We start from the raw sequence: 24,666 nt of genomic DNA on the forward strand, positions 1-24,666 counted from the left end.
AGCTGGAGAGCAGGGGCCTACCTTCCTTCTTGGTCTATCCTAGGCTTCTGAGACCGCCACCTCCCTGTTCACGTAATCCGGTTCCCCGTCTTCCTCCTCCTCATCTGGGCTTCTGGCCAAGCCAGGGGATGCTTCTCTCTGGACTTGCCCTGCAGACCAGTGGGCAGACAGGTCATCGGGTGGTTCATGTGGACACACCCATGACTGTTCCCCCAACTGGGGTGCCGGGCTCAGACCCCCAGACTCCACAAAACAGCCTGTGGGAAATGCCACACCGGACAGGTCCTGGCGGTGTGTGTCTCCCAGCCCTGGGATTTGCCAGAGATCTTCGTGCTCTGAGAGGTGAACAGGTTACTCCATGCACGCAGCTGGTGGAGGTTGCAGTGAGCCGAGATCGTGCCACTGCACTCCAGCCCCCAGTGATAATGGGGTCTTCCCTGCAGAAAGGGAGGCTAGGGCCCCTTGGCCCACTCCCACTGAGGCTCCAGGAGCCGATGAAGCCACCTCTGAGGATATGCCCTGCCTGGGAGGACCTGACCCCACCCTGGAGGCCAGGGCAGCTGCTGAGGGCCATCATGCGTGGTTCAAGGTCTCTGCAGCTGCTTCTGCACCCCAGGTGTCACTGCAGGGTCAGCTGCACTGGTTGGAGGAAAGCCCACACTCAGCCCCGCCCTTCCAGGCCAGTCCCTCAAGCCTGCCCTAAGTAGGCCGACCACCCTGCGTCCTCCTCCCGGCCACCTACCCATGGCCCTCCTGGACTCTCGCCACTGACGGATGGATGCTGAGTTCTGATAATCCTCAGATTCCTCATCTTCCAGGGGCACAGAGGGACAGGGACCAGAGGTGGGGCCAGTCTTCACAGCTGGCAAGGGACTGTGTTCTCCACAGAGGCCACCTGTGTCCTCCTGCTGGGCACCTGCAGGGAGGGAGGATAGGACCCCCTCAGCTCAGTCCCACTGAGGTGCCAGGAGCCGATTGAGCCTCCTCCAAGGATGCTGGGGGCAAGGCTCTACCCAAAGACTGGGGATCCGAGAGCCTTCAGGCTTCAAGGTGGGGCGGCATTTGATCAGTGGGTAGTGCAGGGGCACCTGGCGGAGGGGTCTGCTGCTCCCAGCCCCAGCCTGCCCCTAACTGGGCAGCCTTACCTGGCTCTGTTGTTTTCTGCTTACAAATGAGCACGTTCTCGTAGGAATTGTCATCATCATCTGCAGGAGAGGGGAGTGGGCGTGGAGCTGTGCGGACTCTGAAAGGCCTGGCTCCTCTGTCCTGCCCTCCCTTTGCAGAGGACCTCTCCTGCCCTAGATCTCTGGGTACCCGAGGAACCTCAATCCTTCTCCTGGAAGAGTTTCCTAATGGGTGCTGGCCTAGCACCCTGTGGGCTCTTCCCTGAGCCCTGAGCTCTTTTTCTTTTTTCCTTGTGGAGACAGGGTCTCTGTCACCCAGGCTGGAGAGCACTGGCAAAGCCCTAGCTCACTGCAGCCTCCAATTCCTGGCTCAGGGGATCCTCCCACCCCTAAGCATCCTGAGTGACTACAGGCATGCACCACTACGCCCAGCTAACTAAACATTTTTTTTGTAGAGAATCTTACTATGTTGCCCAGGCTGGTCTAGAACCCCCAAGCTCAAGCGATCGTCCCAAAGTGCTGCGATTACAGGCATGAGTCACTGTGCCAAGCATCCTTCTCTGTCTTCTGGGAGCCCCTCCAAATGCATTGGAGCGGGGCACTTGGGGAGAGGTTTGCATTTCAGGCCCATGATGGGTGGCTGGAAGGAGGAAGGGAGGCAGGGGGCAGCTCAGAGGCTCATCTCTATGGGGCACTCAGGAGCTCTCCCTAGAGCCACTGCCAGGAGGGGGCTGGACTCTTCCAGATAGGGCAGGGCGGGCTGGGGATGCTTTGCTCAGGGACACAGGCTGAGTGTGGCATCTCTGAGCCTGGCACCCATCCTGGCCCTGTCATGGGGAAGCTGGGCTCTGACCGATGTCCCGCCTGATGTCCATCAGTAATGACGGGGTCCTAAGAAATGAGCACTGCTGGCAGGGCGCGGTGGCTCACACCTGTCATCCCAGCACTTTGGGAGGCCGAGGCCGGAGGATCACCTGAGGTGAGGAGTTCGAGAGCAGCCTGTTCAACATGGTGAAACCCCATCTCTACTAAAAATACAAAAAATTAGCCAGGTGTGGTGGTGTGTGCCTGTAATCCCAGCCACTTGGGAGGCTGAGGCAGGAGAATCGCTTGAACCCAGGAGGCACCCGGGAGGCAGAGGTTTCGGTGAGCCAAGATTGTGCCACTGCGCTGCAGCCTGGGTGACAGGGAGAGTCCATCTCAAATGAAAAAAAAAAGTGGAGGTGGCAGTGGTGGGGGCAGAAGAGGATCCCCGAACACCTACACGGGCATGGCCCAGGTGGGAGCCAGGCCCCTGCCCCTCTCGGCACGCACCGCCCACGCTTACCCCTCTGTTGCCCTTCTTTTAACTGACATGAAGTCTTGCTCTGTCACCCAGGCTGGAGTGCAGTGGCATAACTCAGCTCACTGTAACCTCCACCTCTTGGGTTCAAGCGAGTCTCCTGTCTCAGCCTCCCAAGTAGCTGGGATGTCAGGCATGTGCCCACGCCACGTCCAGCTAAATTTCTTGTGTTTTTGTAGAGAGGGTTTCATCGTGTTGGCCAGGTTGGTCTCAAACTCCGGACCTCAAATGATCCACCCATCCCGGCCTCACAAAGTGCTGGGATTATAGGCGTGAGCCACCGCGTCTGGCCTCTCAGTTGCCCTTTCTATAAAGCAAAAGCATTCAGGGCCCAAGGCTCTGGTGTTCTCAGCCTGCGGGGATCACTGTCCCTGGTACCTCTGGGCTCACCAGGAGATGCTCAGTCCTTTTTGACAGGGGCCTGGTCTCCCCCAACCTCCCTGAGCCAGCCCTCTAGTTCCCTGTCCCTGTGGCCCACTCCTCTCTCGCATGCCCTGTGCCCACAGCTCCCCCACTGACCCACCTGCCCCCTGGCCCTCCTTGGCCCCTGCCTGCAGCGACAGCCTCCTGTCCACCCACCCTTCTCTGCCAATTCACCCGAACCCAAGTCCAGCCTCCTCTCCTGCCTGGAGTGGCTTCTGCCCCGAGCTCCCAGATCACTTCCTCCCCCGCCTCTGCCTCACCTTCGGGGGGCTTTGAGAACCGCCCCCAGTTGTAATACTCCATGGCAATGGGGTCTCTGGCCAAGAGAACAGACAGCATAGATTTCAGGACAGGCTGGAGGGCAGGGTGGGAGGCCTCATGGGGGTGGTGAGGCCAGGGATGCTCCCACTATTGCTCTTGGGGGCCCTGGGGACCCTGCCAGGATCCCCTCTCTGATTCCCCTACCCCCACTTCCTGGAGCCCTTGGGCCACTGGGGAGGCTGGAGGGAGGGATGCCTGGCTGGACCCACCTGTTTTTATTTTTATTTTTTTTGAGACAGAATCTCACTCTGTCACCCAGGCTGGAGTGCAGTGGCACAATCTCAGCTCACTGCAACCTCTGCCTCCTGGGTTCAAGCAATTCTCCTGCCTCAGCCTCCTGAGTAGCTGCGATTATAGGTGTGTGCCACCACACCCGGCTAATTTTTGTATTTTTCTAGAGATGGGTCTTCATCATGTTGGTCAGGCTGGTCTCGAACTCCTGGCCTCAGGTGATCCTCCTGCCTCAGCCTCCCAAAGTGCTGGGATTACAAGCGTGAGCCACCTTGCTATGTGACCTTAGGCCAGCCCACATGGTTTGCCCATCTGTGAGATGAAGCAACACACTGAGGGGTGCTGGGTAATGCTGAATGAGTCTCTATTCCCCACCCCACACACCCTGTGTCCCAGAGCAGGGTCAAGTCTGGTCCCACAAAGCCAGGGTCACCTGAGAGTCAACAGGTCCACCCAAGGCCTGCCTGCCAGGAGAAGGAGGGGAACGTGGACACCAAGTTCTAGTGCCAGAGGTGGTTCCTAGACCAGGAAGCCCAGGGCCGTGTGGGCAGGTGAGGCAGTGGGAGAGGTGAGGCCACTCACACGTAGGCGTCCTCCGACCCGTGTCTGCTTCCTACGGGAGGAGGCGAGAATCAGGCCTGAGCCCCTGGGCTGCAGCCCCACCGTGGCCTCCCCCTCTCCCCAGGAGCCCACCTACCTTTGCTGAAGTTCTGGTACCTGGGAAATGCTGGATCTGGAAGAAGAGAAGGCCCGGCTCATCGCCTGCTCCTGGCCCCGGCTTTCCACCCAGCTCAGGCTCCACAGCCCAAGGCAGAGCAAGGTGTTTCCTTGGTCTGAGCCTTTGCTATGCTCCCTGTCCCCTCCGTCGGGCATGTGCAGGTGCGCACCCTCCCTGGGCCAGGCCGCCCTGCCCAGCCTGTGTGTCTCTGCTGGAGAGGCCTTCCCTGGCCCTGCAGCCACCACTGCATGAGGCCTGTCCCCCCAGCTGTTGGCCTTAGTCCCAGCTTGGCTAGGCCTGTCCCTGTCCCTGTGCCACTTACCCTCCAGGCTGGGGGAGAACTGCAGCAGCTTGTCCTTCCTGCAGGGACAGGGATGGGGGTTGAAGGAGGGACTGTAGGGGAGAGGCCGTCATAGTTGAGCCCTGGGGCTCTGGGGCCGAGGGAGGGAGGGAGGGAGGGAGGTCTTGGCCTGGGTTCACCACGTGGGGACCTCCAGGACCTACCTTCCTTGTCACTTCCTGGGGGCTGTGACCTACCTTGCGGGTGCTGTGTCCACCAGGGGTCCTGGCCATGCCTGCCCGACCACTGCAAAGGACAAGAAGTGTGGTGTTGGCTGGGCCTCCGGGCTAGCCCAGCCCCTCATGCCATCACCCCCCTCCAACATCAGGCCTGGCCATGGTGTCAGGGCAATGGGCACTGAGAGAACTTAACAAGGACACCCCCAACCCAGAGCCCAGCCCGGGACCCTTGGAGACTTACAGGAGTAGGTCTGGGACCCTGTAAAGCTCTGTTGGTCCTCACGCCTGGAAATGCAAGGGCTGTGCTGAGCCTGGGCCTGTCCTCCCACAGCCCGGGGCCACAGGGACGGGAGAGATGGATGCGGACAAGGAGGGAGAGCAGAGGGATGGACCCGGGCGACAGTGGGGAGGAACTGCTGCCCTTTCAAGCCTCAGACTCTCAGGTCCCACTGCAACCCCCATTCTCTGGTCCCTCTGCACACTGAGTGCCCACCGCTCACACAGGGCCCTGGGCTGGAGCCCCGCACTCAGCAGCCCCATTCCCAACATGGCCTCAACAGGGCCTGCTGGGGGGTCCTAGGCCCCTGGAGATGGTCAGAGGGGTCTGTGGACAGGGCTGGGGAGGCAGCCCTGAGATCCTGGGGCATGAGGGTGAATAAAGACCTGCTCAGGGACCCAGCGGTGACTTGGGGTAAATTATTTCAGCCAGGAGTGACAAAGAGGCTGCTTCCCACCTTTAATTCCTTAAAATAGCACATGCGGCTGGGTGTGGTGGCTCACACCTGTAATCCCAGCACTTTAGGAGGCCGAGGCAGGTGGATCACTTGAGGTCAGGAGTTCAAAACCAACCTGGCCAACATGGGGAAACCCCATCTCTACTAAAAATACAAAAAAAAAAAAAAAACGATCCAGGCATGGTGGGCGCCTGTAATCCCAGTTACTCAGGAGGCTGAGGCAGGAGAATCACTTGAACCCAGGAGGCGGAGGCTGCAGTGAGCCGAGATCACGCCACTGCACTCCAGCCTGGGCGACATAATGAGACTCCATCTCAAAAAAAACAGCACATGCTCTGTGGACATTCAAACCTACCATTTACTTCCAAATAACTGGCAAGACAAGTTCAAGGCTTAGCAGACACAGCCAAGTGCCCAGCCGTCACCTGATCCCCCTTCTTCCTTTCAGAAGAAACTTTGATTTTTATTTAGACAGCCTGTGCTCATGCCAAAGGCTATCCTGGCCAGTGCGGTGCCTCACACCTGTAATCCCAGCACTTTGAGAGACAGGCCGAGGTGGGCGGATCACTTGAGGTCAGGAGTTCGAGACCAGCCTGGCCAACATGGTGAAACCCCGTCTCTACTAAAAATGCAAACAATTAGCCAGGTGTGGTGGTGTGTGCCTGTAATCCCAGATACTCAGGAGGCTGAGGCAGGAGAATCGCTTGAGGTAGGCAGAGGTTGCAGTGAGTCGAGATCGTTCTATGGCACTCCAACCTGAGCAACGGAGAGAATGAGACTCTATCTCAAAGTAAATAAATAAATAAATTAAAACACTATCCCTAGCCTTCCTTACACCAAAATGTGGCCACGGATTAAGCTCTGGTCAATGAGATTCAAGCCAAGGTTGTTGATATTTCCAATAAATCTTTTTAAAGGGGGGCACTGGCAACTGGGAGACACCCTTTGTATCCTTGTTCCTTCTTACTTTCTACTGCTGGGAATGCAGAGATGAGGGCCAGTGCCCCAGCTGCCATCTTGGATCATGAGGCACTTAAAAATAGAAGCCACCATTACAGATGATGGCGTGGATTCACTCATTATTACAGCAGGTTTTGGCCAGGTTCAGTGGCTCATGCCTGTAATCCCAGCACTTAGGGAGGCCGAAGTGGGTGGATCACAAGGTCAGGAGTTCAAGACCAGCCTGGCCAAGATGGTGAAACCCTGTCTCTACTAAAAATAAAAATATATATATTATCCAGGCATGGTGGCACACACCTGTAATCCCAGATACTTGGGAGGCTGAGGCAGAAAATTGCTTGAACCTGGGAGACAGAGGTTGCAGTGAGCCAAGATCGTGCCACTGCACTCCAGCCTGGGCATCAGAGCAAGACTCCATCTCAAAGTAATAATAAAGCAGGTTTTGGGGTTCCTCCTCTGAACCAAAATGGGTACCTGGACCAACCTTCCAGGAGCTCCTGGAGGACTGGGGCTAAGGGTGGCCTCTTTTAGGAGAGATACCCTAAATCCACAGAAGAGAGTCAGACATGGCTTCCTGGGAGAAGCAGCACAGGAGCTGGGCCTGTGCTCACAGCAGTCAGTTCATGCAGGCTGATGGAACCGAACCAAACCGAGGTAACAGATGGAGAGACAGGCAAAGGCCTTCCAGGGAGGGGACCCAACAGCCCCCCCCCACCTCCCACCTCCCACATGGGGACCTGTGGTGGTCTGGCCTTGACGATCTATGGCTCTAAGATTAATCATGGGGCCTGAGGGGAGAGGGGAGAGGGGACGCGTCCAAGGAGTCAAGAGTGTGGGGGACGCTGGGGGAGGTTGCAGGCAGGCCAGAAACCATGTGGCCAGCAAGACGCAGAAAGGTCTAGGCCTGGCCCACGGTGAGCAAGGCTGGGAAGATTCTATTTTCAAATCTCACTGTGGTTTTTCAGTTGCAAAAGGAAATGAGGAAGGATGTGTGTGCGTGCATGCAGGCGTGGGTGGGTCATGAGTGACTGCTCGGGGTGAATGTGGACCTCCAGGTTCTCTGAGCCTGCAGTCAATCATTCTGTTTTTTTTTTTCTTTGAAAAAACCGAGTTTCACTCTCGTTGCCCAGGCTGGAGTGCAGTGGTGCGATCTCGGCTCACCAAAACCTCCACCTCCCGGGTTCAAGCGATTCTCCTGCCTCAGCCTCCCAGGTAGCTGAGGTTACAGGCATGCGCCACCACACACAGATCATTTTTGTACTTTTAGTAGAGATGGGGTTTCTCCATGTTGGTCAGGCTGGTCTCGAACTCCCAACCTCAAGTGATCTGATCGCCTCGGCCTCCGGAAGTGCTGGGATTACAGGCATGAGCCACCTTGCCCAGGCAGTCAATCATTTTCTTAATCCAAGGACACCCGTGGCCACTGTCCCCGTGTCCGGGTTGTGTTGGGTTTCAGCCTCAGCCCCTGGTCCACAGCATCTAACCCACTGCCCTTCCCTGCATCTGTCTTTGTCACAGTCCTTCCCTGGAACCTGAGGGACTTGCCCACATCCTCCCCTGAGCTCCGACAGCTTTTCCCAGGGAGGTCTCCAACAACACCCACGTTTCGCTCTGTGCCGAGGTCTCTGTCTCCCGCATTCCACAGGGAGAGCAGACCCTCTGTCTGCCCCCCAGCACTAGCCCTGGGGGACTGGGGTCAAAGGAAGGCAGGCTGAGGACACAGGTGCTGGACTTCTAATGTTTTTTCTATTTTTTTCTCTTTTTTTTTTCTGAGATGGAGTCTCACTTTTTACCCAGGCTGGAGTGCAGTAGCGTGATCTCAGTTCACTGCAACCTCCACCTCCCGGGTTCAAGTAATCTTCCTACTTCAGCCTCCCAAGCAGCTAGGAGTACAAGCACTCGCCACCACACCTAATTTTTGTATTTTAGTAGAGATTGGATCTGACCATGTTGTCCAGGCTGGTCTCGAACTCCTGACCTCAGGTGGTCCACCGCCTCGGCCTCCCAAAGTGCTGGGATTACAGGAGTGAGCCACCGCACCCGGCCAGATGCCTAGACTTCTAGAGGGCTTCACAGGCAAGCTGAAGAGTGGCCAGCCCCACAGCCGAGGCCTCCCCGCCTCCCAAAGCCCCCGCAACCCAAGCTGCAGCAGGGCCTGAGAGCATCTGGGCACTGCCTCTCCCTTCTCTGATGCCTAGGGACTGGCTAAGACTGGCACAGAGGTGTGAGTGAAGGGGTGAAGGACGGGGTGCCAGGAATACCCTTGGGGACACCCATGCCCAGGGCTGAGGACATCGAGGCAACTCACAGACTTCTCTGCTGGTAGATTTTCTCTGACCTCTTCGCACCTGCAAAAACAAGCCAGGATTAGCAAGGGTCCGGGAGCTGCTGTGAACTGAGGTCAGATACTCCCCCCGCCCCCACCCCGTGTCTTGTCTCCCAGCAGCAATCAAGCTGTCAATCATCACCAGCCACCTGATACTAAAGAATATTTGGGGCCAGGTGTGGTGCCCCAGCACTTTGGGAGGCCAAGGTGGGAGGATCACCTGAGGTCAGCAGTTTGAGACCAGCCTGGCCAACATGGTGAAACCCCATTTCTACCAAAAACACAGAAATTAGCTGGGCTTGGTGGCACATGCCTCTAATACCAGCTACTCGGGAGGCTGAGGCAGGAGAACTGCTTGAACCCAGGAGTCAGAGGTTGCAGTGAGCTGAGATTGTGCCACGCACTCCAGCCTGGGCGACGGAGCAAGACTTTGTCTCAAAAAAAAAAAAAGACTGGGCGCAGTGGCTCACGCATGTAATCCCAGCACTTTGGGAGGCCGAGGCAGGCAGATCACCTGAGGTCAGGAGTTCAAGACTAGCCTGGTCAACATGGTGAAACCCCATCTTTTAAAAAAAAGTATTTGCTCAGAGTATTTTAGAAGAGGAAAGGTTGGAAAAGTGGATGCCACAGGCAGCCACGTCTCCCCTCCTTGGAGGGGAGTTTCTCTGGCCCAGGACACTGCAGCTGACGCAGCAAAACCAAAGCCCCAGGTGCACGTGACCACTGTCTTCAGGGGGCAGTTTATGGGTTCAGGGGTCACCTCAGGAGGGTCATCTGCCCTTTCTGACCACAGCCAGGTCTGCGCTGACAGGGTCTCTGGGGTGCACCGCCCATGCTTCTCTCCATCACTCCCCCGGGCCCCCGCCTACCTGGACGTGAGCAGCGCACACACAGGCTAGCTGCCACCCCCAGCAGCACCAGCAGCGCTGCCCCGGGCCACAGCAGTTCAGTCCCTGAGCTCATGCTGGCTCCTGGTGTTGCCTCCTGTGGTTCTGAGATGGGGGGTGCCCGTGAGCAAGGGGACCCTTTTTCAGGAATCCCACCCCATGCCCCCAGCCAGAACAGTCACATAGCTGAGTCCAGGCTGCAGAAATGTCACCTCCCCTCCTGGTTCCTGCACTGGGCAAGGACAGAACCAGTCTTGTTCACCCCACGGGACCCCAAAGCAACACGTCTGCCTCGTGGCCCAGCATCACCCTTGATAAATGCTGGAAGGTTCTGGGGACCCACAAGATACCCCTATGCGCACGCCCACAGCCCTACACACAGCCTCCCTTAATCCAGACAAGGTTGCCCTTGGAAGGTGAAGTTCACTGCCTTTCACAAATCGAGAAACTGAGGCCAGAGAGCTCGCATCTGCTAAGTGGAAAGACGGGATTCAGGCTGCAGCATCCTGCCCCGAGTCCTGGCTCTGCTCATCACATTTGTTGCCTCTAGTAAAGCCACCCTGGCTTCTGGAGGTGACAGTCACAGTCTGTGATCACTACCCATACAGAAGCACCAGGAAGCCCCCGCCCATCCCAGGGCAACTGAGGGCTCCTCTCTGCCCAACTCCTGCCTGGGGGTCCCCCGAGGCCCACCCAGGACCTGGGAATGGGACTTCCATTCCTGAAACAACTGCAAGCCCAGATTCTGCCTGTGGTGAGAGCTGGGAGGAGGGGAGTCAGGGAAGGCTTCTTGGAGGAGGTGGCCCAAGAGCACGAGGTGGAGAAAGGTAGGCTGGGTGCACCGGCTCACACCTCTAATCCCAGCACTTTGGGAGGCTGAGGTGGGCGATCACAGGGTCAGGAGATGGAGACCATCCTGGCCAACATGGTGAAACCCTGTCTCTACTAAAAATGCAAAAAAATTGTCGGAGCGTGGTGGCGGGTGCCAGTAATCCCAGCTACTCAGGAGGCTGAGGCAGGAGAATTACTTGAACCCACGAGGCGGAGATTGCAGTGAGCTGAGATCTCACCACTGCATTACAGCCTGGGCAACAGTGTGAGACTCAGTCTCAAAAAAAAAAAGTTGATCCGAAGCGGGCTGAGGCCCTAGGGCCCTGCTGCAGGTGTCTGGAGGGGATGAGCTGGGATCCAAGGCTGGGCTGGAGGCTCGATGTTGCGGGGAGGGGGCCCTGAATCCCCAGCTGGCACCTGGCTGGCTTCTGGGTCTGTGGCTGGTCCCAGCCTTGAAACCACGGCGTGATGACCAGGCCTCAGCAAAGACACATGCACACCACACACCGTGGCCTGGTGGATGGAAGCGTGGCCCTCTCGAGTGGGCTTCTAAGAACTGTTGCAACCATAAACAGCCCAAGCCAGGCGCAGTGGCTCAAGCCTGTAATCCCAGCACTTTGGGAGGCCGAGGTGGGCAGATCACAAGGTCAGGAGTTCCGGACCATCCTGGTGAAACCCCGCCCCTACTAAAACTACAACAAATAGGCAGGGGTGATGGTGTGCACCCGTAGTCCCAGCTACTCGGGGGGCTGAGGCAGGGCTTGCACCCAGGAGGCGGAGGTTACAGTGAGCTGAGAGTGCGCCACTGCACTCCAGCCAGGGTGAAAGGATCGAGACTCCGTCCCAAAAAAACACAAAGGAGGAGCTCCAGGCTGCCTACCTCCTGCCTTGGGTTCCCCCTCAGGCCCACCAGGACCTGGGCTGTCCGGCTTGAAAGCTGCATGGCCTTGGACGAGCCTCAGGACCCCCCTGGACTTCCCAAATCCCTGCAGAAAGATGAGTCAGAATCTCCATGTGACCCCGAGCCACCGTCAGGGGCCCAGCACAGAGAAGCCACCGGGCCTCCCCACAAAAGCCAAGTGAGTCAGTGGGAACAAGTGAACTTCCCAGTCGTGTGATTGGCACGGCCTGGGTCACCCCAGGATGATGTCCGAGGAAGCTCCGCTCTCTCCTTCCGGGGCCCTGCTTGGGCACTGCCCTTTTCCCTCCCCAAACCTCAACCTGCCTCAGTGCCCCCAATCCAGGGTGCACCCCCAACCCCTCCAGCATGGCCCAAGTTCATCCCAGGCTTGTGAGGTTTCAGCACCTTGTCTCGGGGGAGGACTCATGAGACCAGATCTTGCCTGTGCCTGGGGCCCCCCAGCCTCAGTTTTCTCATTCATAAAATGGGGTCGGGTTGGGTACGGGGGCTCACACCTGTAATCCCAGCACTTTGGGAGGCTGAGGCGGGAGGATCACTTGAGGTCAGAAGTTGGAGACCAGCCTGGCCAACATAGTGAAACGCTGTTTCTACTAAAAATACAAAAATTAGCCAGGCGTGGTGGCACATGCCTGTAGTTCCAGCTATTTGGGAGGCTGAGGCAGGAGAATCACTTGACCCCGGGAGATGGAGGTTGCAGTGAGCTGAGATCGCACCAGTGCACTCCAACCTGGGACACACAGTGGGACTCTGTCTCAAAAATAAATAAATAAAATGGGATCAGGCTGGGAGTGGTGGCTCACGCCTGTAATCCCGACACTGGGAGGCCACGGCAGGAGGATCGCTTGAGGCCAGGAGTTCGAGACCAGCCTGGGTAATGTAGCAAGACCCTGTCTCTACAAAAAAAAAAAAAAAAAAGAAGAAGAAGAAGAAGAAAAAATTAGCCAGGCACAGTGGCACAAGCCAGCTACTCAGGACACTGAGGCGGGAGAATCGCTTGAGCCCAGGAGTTGAGACTGCAGTGAGCGGAGACCGCACCCCTGCACTCCAGCCTGGGCCACACAGCAAGACCCTGTCTCTAAAAACAAAAACCCAAATTTGACAGTCGTGTGTCTGCCCGCCAGACTGAATGAGTTCTGTGCTGTCTCTCTGCCTCTGCCTCCCTGAGTGTCTCTGTCTCGCTCTCACTCTTACTCTGCTGTCCAGGTTCTGAAAGCAGGTGGGGTGAGATGGAGGGAGTGGAGGGTGGGCCCTCGGAGGGCCCCAGGGGCCGGCAGGGCTGGGTGGGGTGGGGAGCGGGGATCGCCGCAGACCACGGTTCTGCAGAGGCCAAAATAGCACTAAAGGGAAGTGGGCACTTTTCATATGAACAAAGATTGCACAGAGTCGGCTTCGGGGAAGCTCTCGGGGCTGGGCTGCAGGAGGTACAGTGCCTGGGCCTCCCTCCCGGAAGGCCGCTCCAAGACCACCCTGCCCGTCCTCCCAGCGGTTGGGGACACAGGTGGGGGAGGGGCAGTCTGGCTTGAACCACTGGGCTCTTCTCTGGGGTCTGTTTTTTTTGTTGGTTTGTTTAGTTTTTAATCGTATTGAGTTTTTTTGGTTTTGTTTTTAAGAGATGGGGGGTCTCACTGTGTTGCCCAGGCGGGTCTCCAGCTCCTGACCTCAAGCGATCCTCCTACCTTGGCCTCCCAAAGTGCTGGGATAACAGGTGTGAGCCACCGCGCCCGGCTGGTCCTGTTGCTTTTTCCAAATAACTTTGGGCTTTAAATGAGGCTGCCTGGGAGGGAGAGAGGGGAGGGTGGGGCAGGGGCCTGAGCAGCCCTGGTCCCAGGGGCAGAGCTGAGGGCCAGGTAGGGGGCTGGGTGGCGGGGGGGAGGGGTCTCCACCTGACCTGGAGTGGCCCCAGGCCCTGGCCTGTAATCTCACCGTTTTCCCCTGACCTATGTAGGGGTAACAGTCCCATTTCGCGGATGAGGAAACCGAGGCTCCCGGGCCAGGCCAGCTGCTGCTTTGGCCCTCACCTGCCCTCAGTCTCCGACAGTGAGGGGACTGCCGTGGGATGTCCCAAGGCTGTGCAGGCTGGATAGGCGAAGGCAAGGGCAGGAGAGTGGCCGGAACCACAGAAACAAGCTGACCCCCGAAATGCCACAGGGTCTGGTGCCAGGGCAGGAGTGGGGGCCTCGGGAGGGGGTGCTAGGCATCCAGGCCTCCTCCCGCCCCACCCAGTGGGGCCAGGTGCTCCTGGGGGATGGGGGACAGCCTGAGGACCCAGGCACCCCTGGGAAAGGCTTACCTGAGAGTCCAGGGCTCCTCACCGCGGTCGCCCCATCCCGAACCCGCACATCTGCTCAAGCCGATGCCAACACCACTGACACTGGTGGGGGCACAGGGCGGGGTTTCTGCCAGCCACTGAATCATCCGCACATCCGCTGCTCTGCTGGACAGGCTCAGCTATGAACGGGGAGGGGGAAGGTGGGGGGAAGCGAGAGAGAGAGAGAGAGAGAGAGAGGGAGGGAGGGAGGGAGGGAGGGAGAGAGAGAGAGAAGAGGGGGAGAAAGAGGTAGGTGAGAGACAGAGAGAGAGGGAGAGAGAGAGAGAGAGAGAGAGAGAACAGAGAGAGAAGAGAAACAAAGTGAGGGAGAGAAAGAGAAGATAAGGTATTACAAGCCTGTAATCCCAGCACTGTGAGAGGCTGAGCGGGGTGCATCACCTGAGGTCAGGAGTTCAAGACCAGCCTGGCCAACATGGAGAAACCTCATCTCTACTAAAAATATAATATTAGCCGGGTGTGGTGGCAGGCACCTGTAATCCCAGCTACTCAGGAGGGAATTGGGAGGCTGAGGTTGCAGTGAGCTGGGATCACGCCACTGCATTCCAGCCTGGGTGACAAGAGTGAAACTCCCTCTCAAGAAAAAACAAAAACAAGAGACAGAGCAGAGACACACAAGAGGACAGGAAAATATGGACACACACCGACACACACATAAACTCAAAAAGTCACACAGAGAGGAGGAAAGATACACTCCAACAGATAGGAAGCAAGAGACTGACACTGAGGTGCTTCTGCAGATGACAGACATGGAGGCGGACACACACACTAGGCCGGGCATGGCGGCTCATGCCTGTGATCCCAGCACTTTGGGAGGCCACGGTAGGCGGATCACCTGAGGTTAGAAGTTCAAGACCAGCTTTACAAATGTGGTGAAACCCCTCTACTAAATATACAATGTGGTGAAACCCCTCTACTAAAAATACAAAAAGAATTAGCTGGGCGTGGTTTGGGTGAGCCTGTAGTCACAGCTACTCGGGAGGCTGAGGCAGGAGGAGGATCACTTGAGCCCAGGAAGTGGAGGTTGCAGTGAGCTGAGATCACGCCACTGCACTCCAGCCTGGACAACAGAGTGAGACTCCATCTCGAAAACAAAACAACAAACAATTTTAAAATAATAAGAATCAATTAATCCCTCGATGGCCTTGGGCAGCTGTTTAATGGTCAGTAGTGCAAGGCAGTCCAGCAACCTGCGGGATGTGGCTTTACTGACCTCAGGTGTCCGGGCGTCCTGGGCTCCGCCGGGGACCATCTCATTCGGTTCTGACGTCTGTGAAGAGCAGCCCAGGGCTGGACGCAGGGACGGCGCTGGGCAGGCGTGGGCTGTGGTCCCTCTGCCTGTGCTGTCAGCCTGTTCTCCACGCCCCTTGACACCAGGAGCCTCATCTGTGCAGTGGGGTGACGAGACCCCCAGGGCTGGGGAGGAGCAGGGCTGTCTTGCCTCCTCCCAGCCTTCAGCTTCCTCTCCGTCCACTCTTCCACCTGTCTTTGATCACTTGTCCCGTCTGCCCTGACCTTGTAGCCTCTGCAGGGGTCTCTCTGTCCCTGCCCCACCCACCTGTGTCCCAAGTCCTTTGCCTCTGTGTCTGTTTTGTCCTCTGGGATTCTTGCTGTCTGACGCTCTGTCTCTATTCTCTGCCTGCTTTTTTTTTTTTTTTTCTTTTTGAGATAGGGTCTCACTTGGTCCAGAGGTGAAGCTGGATTTGAACCCAGACCCCAAAGCCTGGCTCCTCTGCACAGAATGGGAACAAACCTGCCTCAGTTTCCCTCCAGCCCCAGACTGTGCACCTGGACAGGGGTTACCTGCTGTCCCTTTTCTTCTTGAGATGGGGTCTCACCCGGTCACTCAGGCTGGAGTGCAGTGGTGCGATCTCGGCTCACTGAAACCTCCACCTCCCAGGCTCAAAGGATACTCCCACCTCAGCCTCCTGAGTTAGCTGGAACCCCAGGCATGTACCACCACGCCCAGCTAATTTTTGTATTTTTTGTAGAGACAGGGTCTCACTATGTTGCCCAGGCTTGTCTTGAACTCCTGGCTTTAAGCTATCCTCCAGCCTCAGCCTTCTAAAGTGCTGGAGTTACAGGCGTGAGCCACTGCGCCTGGTCCCACTGAACCCACTGTGGATCCCACCTGCTAAAGACACCAGGGAAGAGCCTGACAGTCCCCCACCTCCTATAAGCCTGGCATTTCAGAACCTGGGACCCCAGCCCTGGACCCCTCTATGCCTGGGTCCCTGGCTCTGAGGTCCCACTCTTAGATTGGGGCTGGGTTTGGTCAGGCCAGGCCAGGAGAGATGGCCACGGAGATGGCGGAGGGGGGCTGGGCCCGCTGCTGCCACCTCGTGGACAAGGAGGGTAGCACATGCTCCAGGGGAATTCAGGACCACGTTTTCTTCCCGTGGTAAACCGGTAAGACAGAGGCTGGCAGGGGTGAAGCTCGATTTGAACCCAGACCTCAAAGCCTGGCTTTCTCGCTGGGACCCCCTGCCTGGCTCCTCCTCACACAACGGGAACAAGCCTGCCTCAGTTTCTGTCCAGTCTCAGACTATGCACCCGGACAGCGGTTACCTGCTTTCTTTTTTTTTAGATGGGGTCTTGCTTGGTTGCCCAGGCTGAAGTGCAGTGGGGGCGATCTCAGCTCACTGCAACCTCTGCCTCCCGGGTTCAAGCGATTCTCCTGCCTCAGCCTGAGTAGCTGGGATTACAGGTGCCCGCCACCATGCCCAGCTACTTTTTTGTGCTTTTAGTAGAGACCAGGTTTCACCATGTTGGCTGGGCTGGTCTCAAACTCCTGGACTCAAGTGGCCCACCTGCCTCGCCCTCCCAAAGTGCTGAGATTACACTGCTCCCAGTCGGTTCTGTTTCTTTTTGTTTGTTTGAGACAGGGTCTTGCTCTGGAGTGCAGTGGCAAGGTCATAGCTCACTGCAGCCTTGATCTGCGCTTAAGTGATCCTTCCATCTCTACCTCGCTTGTAGGTGGGACTACAGGTACACACCACCATGCCCGACTCATTTTAAAACTTTGCAGATGGGGTCTCACTATGTTGCCCAGGCTGATCTTGAACTCCTGGGCTCAAGTGATCCTCCTGCCTTAGCCTCCCAAAGTGCTGGGATTACAGGTGTGAGCCATCGTACCCACTCGACCTGCTCTGTTCTTGCTCCCTGCTTCCTCGGTGGGCCTGGGCACTGGTAGATGCTCGAGGGGAATGGTCTGTGATGGGGCCTCATATGTGGCTGGGTGCGGTAGCTCACACCTGTAATTCCAGCACTTTGGGAGACCGAGGTGGGTGGATTACCCGAGTCAGGAGTTTGAGACAAGCCTGAGCAGCATGGTGAAACCTCGTCTCTACTAAAAATACCAAAATTAGCCAGGCGTGGTGGCGCACGCTTGTAATCCCAGCTACTCGGGAGGCTGAGGCAGGAGAATCACTTGAACCCGAGAGGCAGAGGTTGCAGTGAACCAAGATCACGCCACTGCACTCCAGCCTGGGCAATGGGCAAAACTCCGTCTAAAAAAATAAAAGGGCCTCATGCAAAACGACCTTACAGACAGAGTGTGGTGTTTTGTTTTTGGAGATGGAGTCTCACTCTGTCACTCAGGCTGGAGTGCAGTGGTGTGATCGTGGCTCACTGAAGCCTCCACCTCCCGGGTTCCAGAGATTCTGTCTCAGGCTCCCTAGTACCTGGGATCACAGGCACCTGCCACCATGCCCAGCTAATATTTGTATTTTTAGTAGAGACGGGGTTTCATCATGTCAGCCAGGCTGGTCTTGAACTCCTGACGTCAAACAATCCACCTGCCTCAGTTTCCCAAACTGTTGGGATTACAGGCATGAGCCACCATGCCCAGCCAAGAAGTTTGGTCTTGCGCGGCTGGGAGAAGAGCTCCCTGCACTGTTGTCCTTCAGATCCAGGACTTGGTGTCACAGGGAAAGGGGAGGCGTGTTCCAGCAAGACAACGAGAGGCAGCTCTCCAGAACAGGCAAGAACCTGTATGCGTCACAGTCTATAATTTGGGCGATAACGTCAAGGCTCTGCCCCCCACCCCCAGGTGGCTCACACCTGTAATCCCAGCATTTTGGGAGGCTGAGCCAGGAGGATCAAGCCAAGCCTGGCCAACATGGCAAGACCGGTCTCTACAAAAATATTCTAAAAATTAGCCGGGGCCAGGCACAGTGGCTCACACCTGTAATCCCAGCACTTTGGGAAACTGAGGTGGGTGGATCACCTGAGGTCAGGAGTTCAAGTCCAGCCTGGCCAACAGGGTGAAATGCCATCTCTACTAAGAATAGAAAAATTCTCTTGGCATGGGTGGCAGCTGCCTGTACTCCCAGCTACTCAGGAGGCTGAAGCAGCAGAATTGCATGAACTCAGGAGGTGGAGGTTGCATTGAGCCGAGATCACGCCATTGCACTCCAGCCTGGGTGACAAGAGCAAGACTCCACCTTAAAGAAAAAAAAAAAAAATTTACCTGGGCAGGGTAGCGCACCAGGACGTATGACTGTGGCACTGCACTCCAGCCTGGGGTGACAGAGCGAGTCCATACCCAAGATGTTTTCTGGAGGAGATGAGAAGACAGTGTAGCAATCATGGGGACTCCCCCCATACCCAAAAAGAAGTTTCTTTTTTTTTTTTTCAGAGAGACGGGGTTTCACCATGGTCTTGAACTCCTGACCTCGTGATCCGCCCGCCTCAGCCTCCCGAAGTGCTGGGATTACAGGAGCGAGCCACGGCGCCGTTTCTTTCGTTCCCCCTGGGAAGGGATCTAAACTGTTGATCGGGAATCAGGCCTTTCCGAAGGCCACCAAGAACAGTGGGTTGCTGGTCAGTTTTCTCCTTGTCTGTCTCAGCTGAGATCAGATCACTGCACATTTTTTCCAGGTAACATAACCAGGTGCTGAACCCTGCAGGCTTCGCTCCCCCTCTTCCCTTTGGTTAACAGTTGTTTCTGGTCCTTATCGCTTCCCTTCCCTCCCTTCCTCTTTCCTTTCTCCTTTTTCTTTTCCCCCTGCTTTTTTTTTTTTTTTTTTTTTACGAGATGGGGTCTCACTGTGTTGTCCAGGCTGTAGCACACTGCTGTGATCTCAGCTCACTACAGCCTCAGGCTTCTGGGCTTGAGCAATTCTCCCACTTCAGTCTCCAAAGTAGCTGGAGGTACACCTACGTACCACCGTGCCCAGCTAATTATTATTATTTGCAGAGATAGGTGTCTCACTCCATTGCCCAGGCTGGTCTTGAACTTTCAGACTCAAGCTATCCTCACGACTCAGCCTCCCAAAGTGCTGGCATTACAGAGCTAACATACCTAGCCTTCCCTTTTTAAAATTTTCAAATTTATTACCCATATCCCTAAAGTTACCTAGGATATGCTTCCCTTTTTTGTTCTTGAGACGGAGTTTCACTGATTGCCCAGGTTGGAGTGCAATGGCGAGATCTCGACTCACTGCAACCTCCACCTCCTCAGTTCCAGCGATTCTCCTGCCTCAGCCTCCCAAGAACAAGTAGCTGGGATTACAGGCATGTACCACCACACCTGGCTATTTTGTATTTTTAGTAGAGACAGAGTTTCTCCATGTTGGTCAGGCTGGTCTTGAACTCCTGACCTCGTGATCTACCCGCCTGGGCCTCCCAAAGTGCTTGAGCCACCATACCTGGTCCTCCTTCCCTTTTGAGAGCAGAACTGCTCATGCTGCAGAAAACAAAAGCCCAGTGCTTGCAGCCCTTGGCAGAATTATTGGATAAATGAAAAACTTTTAGACAGTTGCTGAGAGAAAGCTTAACCACAAGGGCGGTGAGGCTGGAGGACACTGGTGGGGATGGTATTAGGTTAGGCACGACAGTAACTGTGGTTTTTACCATTACTTTCAATGCACGGCTGCGCCTGTAAATCCCAACTACTCGGGAGGCTGAGGCCTGAACCTGGGAGGTGGCTGCAGTGAGCTGAGATCATGTCACTGAGCTCCAGCCTGGGCAACGGAGTGACACCCTGTCTCCAAACAACAACAAAACCCACCACCACCAAACAGAAAAGCCTAGACGGTTCATTTCAGGTGCATCGATGCCAGTGCACTGAGGCGGGGCTTTTTCCCCAACTCCATCATTTTTGGTGTATTATTTTTTAAACTGTGACATAAGTAACATGCGGAGTGTGGAGAGGGAACCCTGTGCCCTATTGGTGGGGATATAAATTACCAACCCCACTATGGAAAACAGTTTGGAGGGTCCTCACAAAACTAAATGTTGAGCTTACCATGTGACCCAGCACTCCCACTGCTGGGTAGACACCCAGAGAAAGAAATTTGGCCTGGTGAGGTGGCTCGCATCTGTAATCACAGCACTTTGGGAGGCTGAGGCAGGAGAATCGCTGGAACCCATGAGGCGGAGGTTGCCGTAGTGGGAGGAAGCTTAGGCCAAGAGTTCCAGACCAGCCTGGGGCACGCAGTGACACCCCCATCTCTACAAAGAATTTTTAAAAATTAGTGGGGCATGGGCCAGGTGCGGCGGCTCACGCCTACAATTCCAGCACTTTGGGAGGCCTAGGCAGGAAGATCAACTGAGGTCAGGAGTTCGAGACTAGCCTGGCCAACATGGTGAAACCCCGTCTCGACTAAAAATATAAAAATTAGCTTGGCATAGTGGTGGGCACCTGTAATCCCAGCTACTCGGGAGGCTGAGGCACGAGAATCATTTGAACCCAGGAGGCGGAGGTTGTAGTGAGCCAAGATCGCACCACTGGACTCCAGACTGGGTGACAGAGCAAGACTCCATTTACAAAAAAAAAAGCAGCCTTTTGGCCGAAACTGCCGTCTTCCAGTCATTCACCAGAATGCCCGACACAAAGGGAAAGTGGAGGCACCCGATACATGTTCTCTAGGCCCATCAGAAAACACAAGTTGTTCCTTTGCCCATGTGTATGCCAATCTGTAAGAAAGATATTGCAGACATCAAGGGAATGGGCACTGTTCACAAAGGACGCCCCCCAAGTGACCAGGGCAAAACCCGAAGTCCACAGAGTCACCCAGCATGCCGCTGGCATTGTTGGAAACAAACAAGGGCAAGATTCCTGCCAAGAGAATTACTGTGTGGATTGAGCCTCTAAGAGCTGAGATCGCTTTCTTAAATGCAGGAAGGAAAATGATCAGAAAAAGAAGCCAAAGAGAAAGGTACATGGGTTCAAATGAAGCCCCAGCCTGCCCCAACCAGAGAATCGACCAATGGGAAGGGGCCTGAGCTGGTGGAACCTCTTCCCTATGAATTCATGGCATAATAGTTGTTAAAAAAATGAAAGACCCCCAGATGATTAAAAAAAAATTTAGCCGGTCGCGGCGGCGCGTGCCTGTAGTCCCGGCTACTTGGGAGGCTGAGGCGGGCGGATCTCTTGAGCCCGGGAGTTCTGGGCTGTTGTGCGCTATGCCGATCAGGTGTCCGCACTAAGTTCGGCATCAATATGGTGACGTCCCGGGAGCGGGGCCCACCAAGTTGCCTAAGGAGGGGTGAACCGGTCCAGGTCGGACATGGAGCAGGTCAAAACTCCCGTGCTGATCAGTAGTGGGATTGTGCCTGTGAATAGCCACTGCACTCCAGCCTGGGCAACATAGCGAGAGCTGAGATCATGTCACTGAGCTCCAGCCTGGGCAACGAGTGACAACCTGTCTCCAAACAACAACAAAACCCACCACCACCAAACAGAAAAGCCTAGACGGTTCATTTCAGGTGCATCAATGCCAGTGCACTGAGGTGGGGCTTTTTCCCCAACTCCATCATTTTTGGAGTTGGCCCATACCCCACTAATTAAAAAAAAAAAATTTAGTGCAGTATTAGTACCAGCTACTCAGGAGGCTGAGGTGGGAGGAGGCTGGGGAGGTTCAGGCTGCAGGGAGCTGATTGTGCCACTGCACCCATCTGGGTGGCAGAGGGAAATCCTGTCTCCAAAACACCAGACCTCTCTAGCACGTCCTCTTGGGTAGGAAGCAGCTGAAGCAGCAGTTACTCCAGGCACCCACCTCAACAGCACCTGGTCACCTTACTAAAGTGTAGCGGTGGGCCCGTCCCCACACCACTGGACAATGCTCCCATCTGCAGGCGGGCGAGCTCTGCCTTAGCAGGCCCTTACAAAGCCAGCCAGGTTTCTGAAGCATGCATTCATGCCCTACACCTTCCCTGCCAGCTCATCTGCAGAAGTCCGTTTAACACTACCCAGCAGCAAACTAAAGCAGCACCTCCCCAAAATCAGGATCCGCTTCTCAGGAGGCAGCAGCCCTCCCTGCCACGAGGGGCACCCAGAATTTCCTTTGCACACAAGCAGTACAAAAGTAGCCACATGGGCCGGGCGCGGTGGCTCACGCCTGTAATCCCAGCACTTTGGGAGGCCGAGGCGGGTGGATCATGAGGTCAAGAGATCAAGACCATCCTGGTCAACATGGTGAAACCCCATCTCTACTAAAAATATAAAAAATTAGCTGGGCATGGTGGCGCACGCCTGTAGTCCCAGCTACTCGGGAAGCTGAGGCAGGAGAATTGCCTGAACCCAGGAGGCAGAGGTGGCGGTCAGCCAAGATTGCGCCATTGCACTCCAGCCTGGTAACAAGGGCGAAACTCAGCCTCAAAAAAAAAAAAAGTAGCCACATGTTGTGTACATACTTGATTTCTGGCTGGGCGCGGTGGCTCACGCCTATAATCCTAGCATCTTGAGAGGCCAAGGTGGGTGGATCACCTGAGGTCAGGAGTTCAAGACCAGCCTGGCCATCATGGTGAAACCCCATCTTTAAAAAAAAAAAAACAAAAAAAACCAAACTTGATTTCCTCCATCTTGAGGAAAAAAAAACATGTTCCTTTACCTAACAGCTAGACTTTCAAGATTTCCACCTGGCTGGGAAAATAACGCTTTTAGCAAGCGAGGAGAAAAAACTGGCATTCCATTTCCAATCATCACCAGCTTTTAAAACCTCACTCAAAAAAACAAAAACCTCGCTCATCCCGGAATTAAAATTATCGTTGACTCTTCCATTTCAATGGTGCTTCCCAATTTAAAATCGGTCCAATTCATGAGCAGCTGAAAAGAACTCAAAAATAAAGGCAGGCATTAAATATTCCGTAAGGTTTTCTTTTATTTAAAAGATCATTCACAAAATACCATATCCATAGATTCACTTTCTGTCACAGCTGAATGTGTTAAGTGTTGGGAATTCCATTCTTACACTGCAGAGTCAACTGGACTGCCCGGAGGTTTAGATGCATGTGTTTGTTCTTTGTCTTATCCACACTGAAGGTGTAAGTAGGTCATCTGAAAGCATCGGGTTTGATTACACCACATAACGCATGTCTTTCTGAAGGTAAGTATTGGCGTTACACAAATGGTTCTTATCTTGGAAGCAGAGAAGCCGACAGGTGGAGGGAAGGAGGGAGTTCTGCGGATTGCTGAGGCCTCGTCACAAAGACACACTAGGAGAAGCCAAGGATGGCAGCTGGTGACTAACTACTAAGCACATGACGCTGGGCGCCCAGGCCACCCTGGCACTGCCAGCACCCAGTGAGGGTCTCTTCCCTAGGCGCCTGCTGCCAGCCGCCCCCGAACTGCTCCCCACAGGACAGACTGGGACTTGGATACTGAAGGATTTTTCATCTGTTCACACGCAGGTGTTAACCTCAAAAGCCTACGCCCCAGCACTAACCCCCAGGTAAGTGCTAAATCCTGCACAAGGGAACAACCCAGCGTGTCCCAGACCTAGACAGCTGCAGTCCTCTCCGGCGAGCTGAAGGCTCCTGACAGCTCTGCACAGCACATTTCATTTCAACAAAGGAGATGGGTAAAGTGCCAGATTCTAGACCCATTTTGGCTCTGAAATGAAGGGGAGGTGGGAAGCACAGTCTCCTCCTGTCGCCTCTACCAGGAACAGACCCACACAAACACGCAGCCAACAGGGATGGGGGGAGACGCCGTGCCAGCACCACCCTCCATCCCAAAGTGCCTCGCCCCGCAGAAAAAGAAACCAGCTGGCTGTTCGCTGCACCTGGCCAGAGGGGAGCCGCGCCCACACCTGGTGAGGAGTTTACTAGCTGGGACTCGGCCTCAAAAGAGTGGCCACAAACACATGTGAACGCCTGCGAGCATTCACTGTCTCTTCTCCGTGGACTCCCTACCACTATTCCAGGCCCCCACTCTCAGTTCTCACTGTTTCTCTCGTGAGCCTATCTGCTTGGACAGTCCACTGGGGGGCGGTCACAGAGCCAGGACTCCCTTCTCAACAGGAATGGAAAGGACCCTGCGGAGTTTTATCCTGGTGTGAAAACAAGGTGCCTGCGACTCTGTCCACCACAGCTGAATACCAACAAGGAGCAGCTCCATCTGTCAGTGACTTCCGGTTTTTGTTGGAAGCCCAGCAATACAGAACTCCACATGCAGGTCAGAAGAGAAGCACTGAAGAGGAAGGAGACGCCTGCAGTGGGCCAGGGGCCAAAGTAAAAGAGAAAGTAAAGGAGAAAAATGACGCAGCACTGCAGCCCAAACGACTCCCCCGGCGGCCCCTCCGCTCCTCCGAGGAACCCCATGTGCTGCTGGGAAAACAAGGAGCAGGAGGAGAAGGACAGAAGGGAAATGGGGAAGCAGCAGAAGAAAGAAAAAACTGCACGGACAGGCACTAGAGATACAGCGAAGCCCAGAATGTACTAAAAACCACTTGTTAACAGCTGACATGCACTCACAAGCTGTTTCCGCTGTGAGGAGGCCAATGGCAGGCGCGGAGCGGTGGCTGCAGGACGGCCGCCCGGGGACTCACCAGGCCGTGGTCCTGCTCTCACCCCCCACGCCCCATTCCCTCCCGACCACAGGCTCATTCTTGCTCCTTCTGAACGACCTCCTCTCTGGGCCTGGCACCCCCGAAGATGGCAGAGTTGGGATTGGCTACTTGATTGAGGGGCGTTGCGACTGTCCGAGGTTTAAGCTGCAGTCGTGGTCTCTGTGCTCTTTCCTCTGGGGGAGAAAAAGCAGTTTGTCAGAGAGGAT

The 24,666-nt window shown here is 55.5% G+C and overlaps 2 protein-coding genes across 6 annotated transcripts in view; both read right to left on the reverse strand.

Annotated features, from left to right (window-relative positions):
* Nucleotides 1-13,708, reverse strand: part of LAT2 (linker for activation of T cells family member 2) — an 18,713-nt gene extending 5,005 nt beyond the window's left edge. For 4 of the 5 annotated variants that reach the window (XM_078354645.1, XM_078354640.1, XM_035279784.3 and 1 more), the window contains exons 1-12: nucleotides 13,629-13,708; nucleotides 9,568-9,690; nucleotides 8,681-8,720; nucleotides 4,920-4,963; nucleotides 4,697-4,745; nucleotides 4,482-4,519; nucleotides 4,139-4,174; nucleotides 4,024-4,054; nucleotides 3,150-3,205; nucleotides 1,146-1,205; nucleotides 743-916; nucleotides 22-149 (exon numbers count right to left, since the gene is read on the reverse strand). In XM_078354645.1, the coding sequence (XP_078210771.1) occupies nucleotides 40-149; nucleotides 743-916; nucleotides 1,146-1,205; nucleotides 3,150-3,205; nucleotides 4,024-4,054; nucleotides 4,139-4,174; nucleotides 4,482-4,519; nucleotides 4,697-4,745; nucleotides 4,920-4,963; nucleotides 8,681-8,720; nucleotides 9,568-9,661 (732 nt within the window). In that variant the 5' untranslated portion in view covers nucleotides 9,662-9,690; nucleotides 13,629-13,708 and the 3' untranslated portion in view covers nucleotides 22-39. Of the gene's footprint in view, nucleotides 1-21; nucleotides 150-742; nucleotides 917-1,145; nucleotides 1,206-1,601; nucleotides 1,765-3,149; nucleotides 3,206-4,023; nucleotides 4,055-4,138; nucleotides 4,520-4,696; nucleotides 4,746-4,919; nucleotides 4,964-8,680; nucleotides 8,721-9,567; nucleotides 9,691-13,628 lie in introns of those variants that run through there. The other variant, XM_078354648.1, reaches the window with a different exon arrangement.
* A 9,045-nt stretch (nucleotides 13,709-22,753) lies between these two features.
* The window catches only part of EIF4H (eukaryotic translation initiation factor 4H), a 28,308-nt gene continuing 26,395 nt past the window's right edge, over nucleotides 22,754-24,666 (reverse strand). The window contains exon 6 of the mRNA XM_002763517.7: nucleotides 22,754-24,633. Coding sequence (XP_002763563.1) covers nucleotides 24,494-24,633 — 140 coding nt within the window. The 3' untranslated portion in view covers nucleotides 22,754-24,493. The remainder of the gene's footprint in view (nucleotides 24,634-24,666) is intronic.

This window comes from Callithrix jacchus, chromosome 2 (assembly GCF_049354715.1).
Source record: "Callithrix jacchus isolate 240 chromosome 2, calJac240_pri, whole genome shotgun sequence".
NCBI classification, from domain to species: Eukaryota; Metazoa; Chordata; class Mammalia; order Primates; family Cebidae; genus Callithrix; species Callithrix jacchus.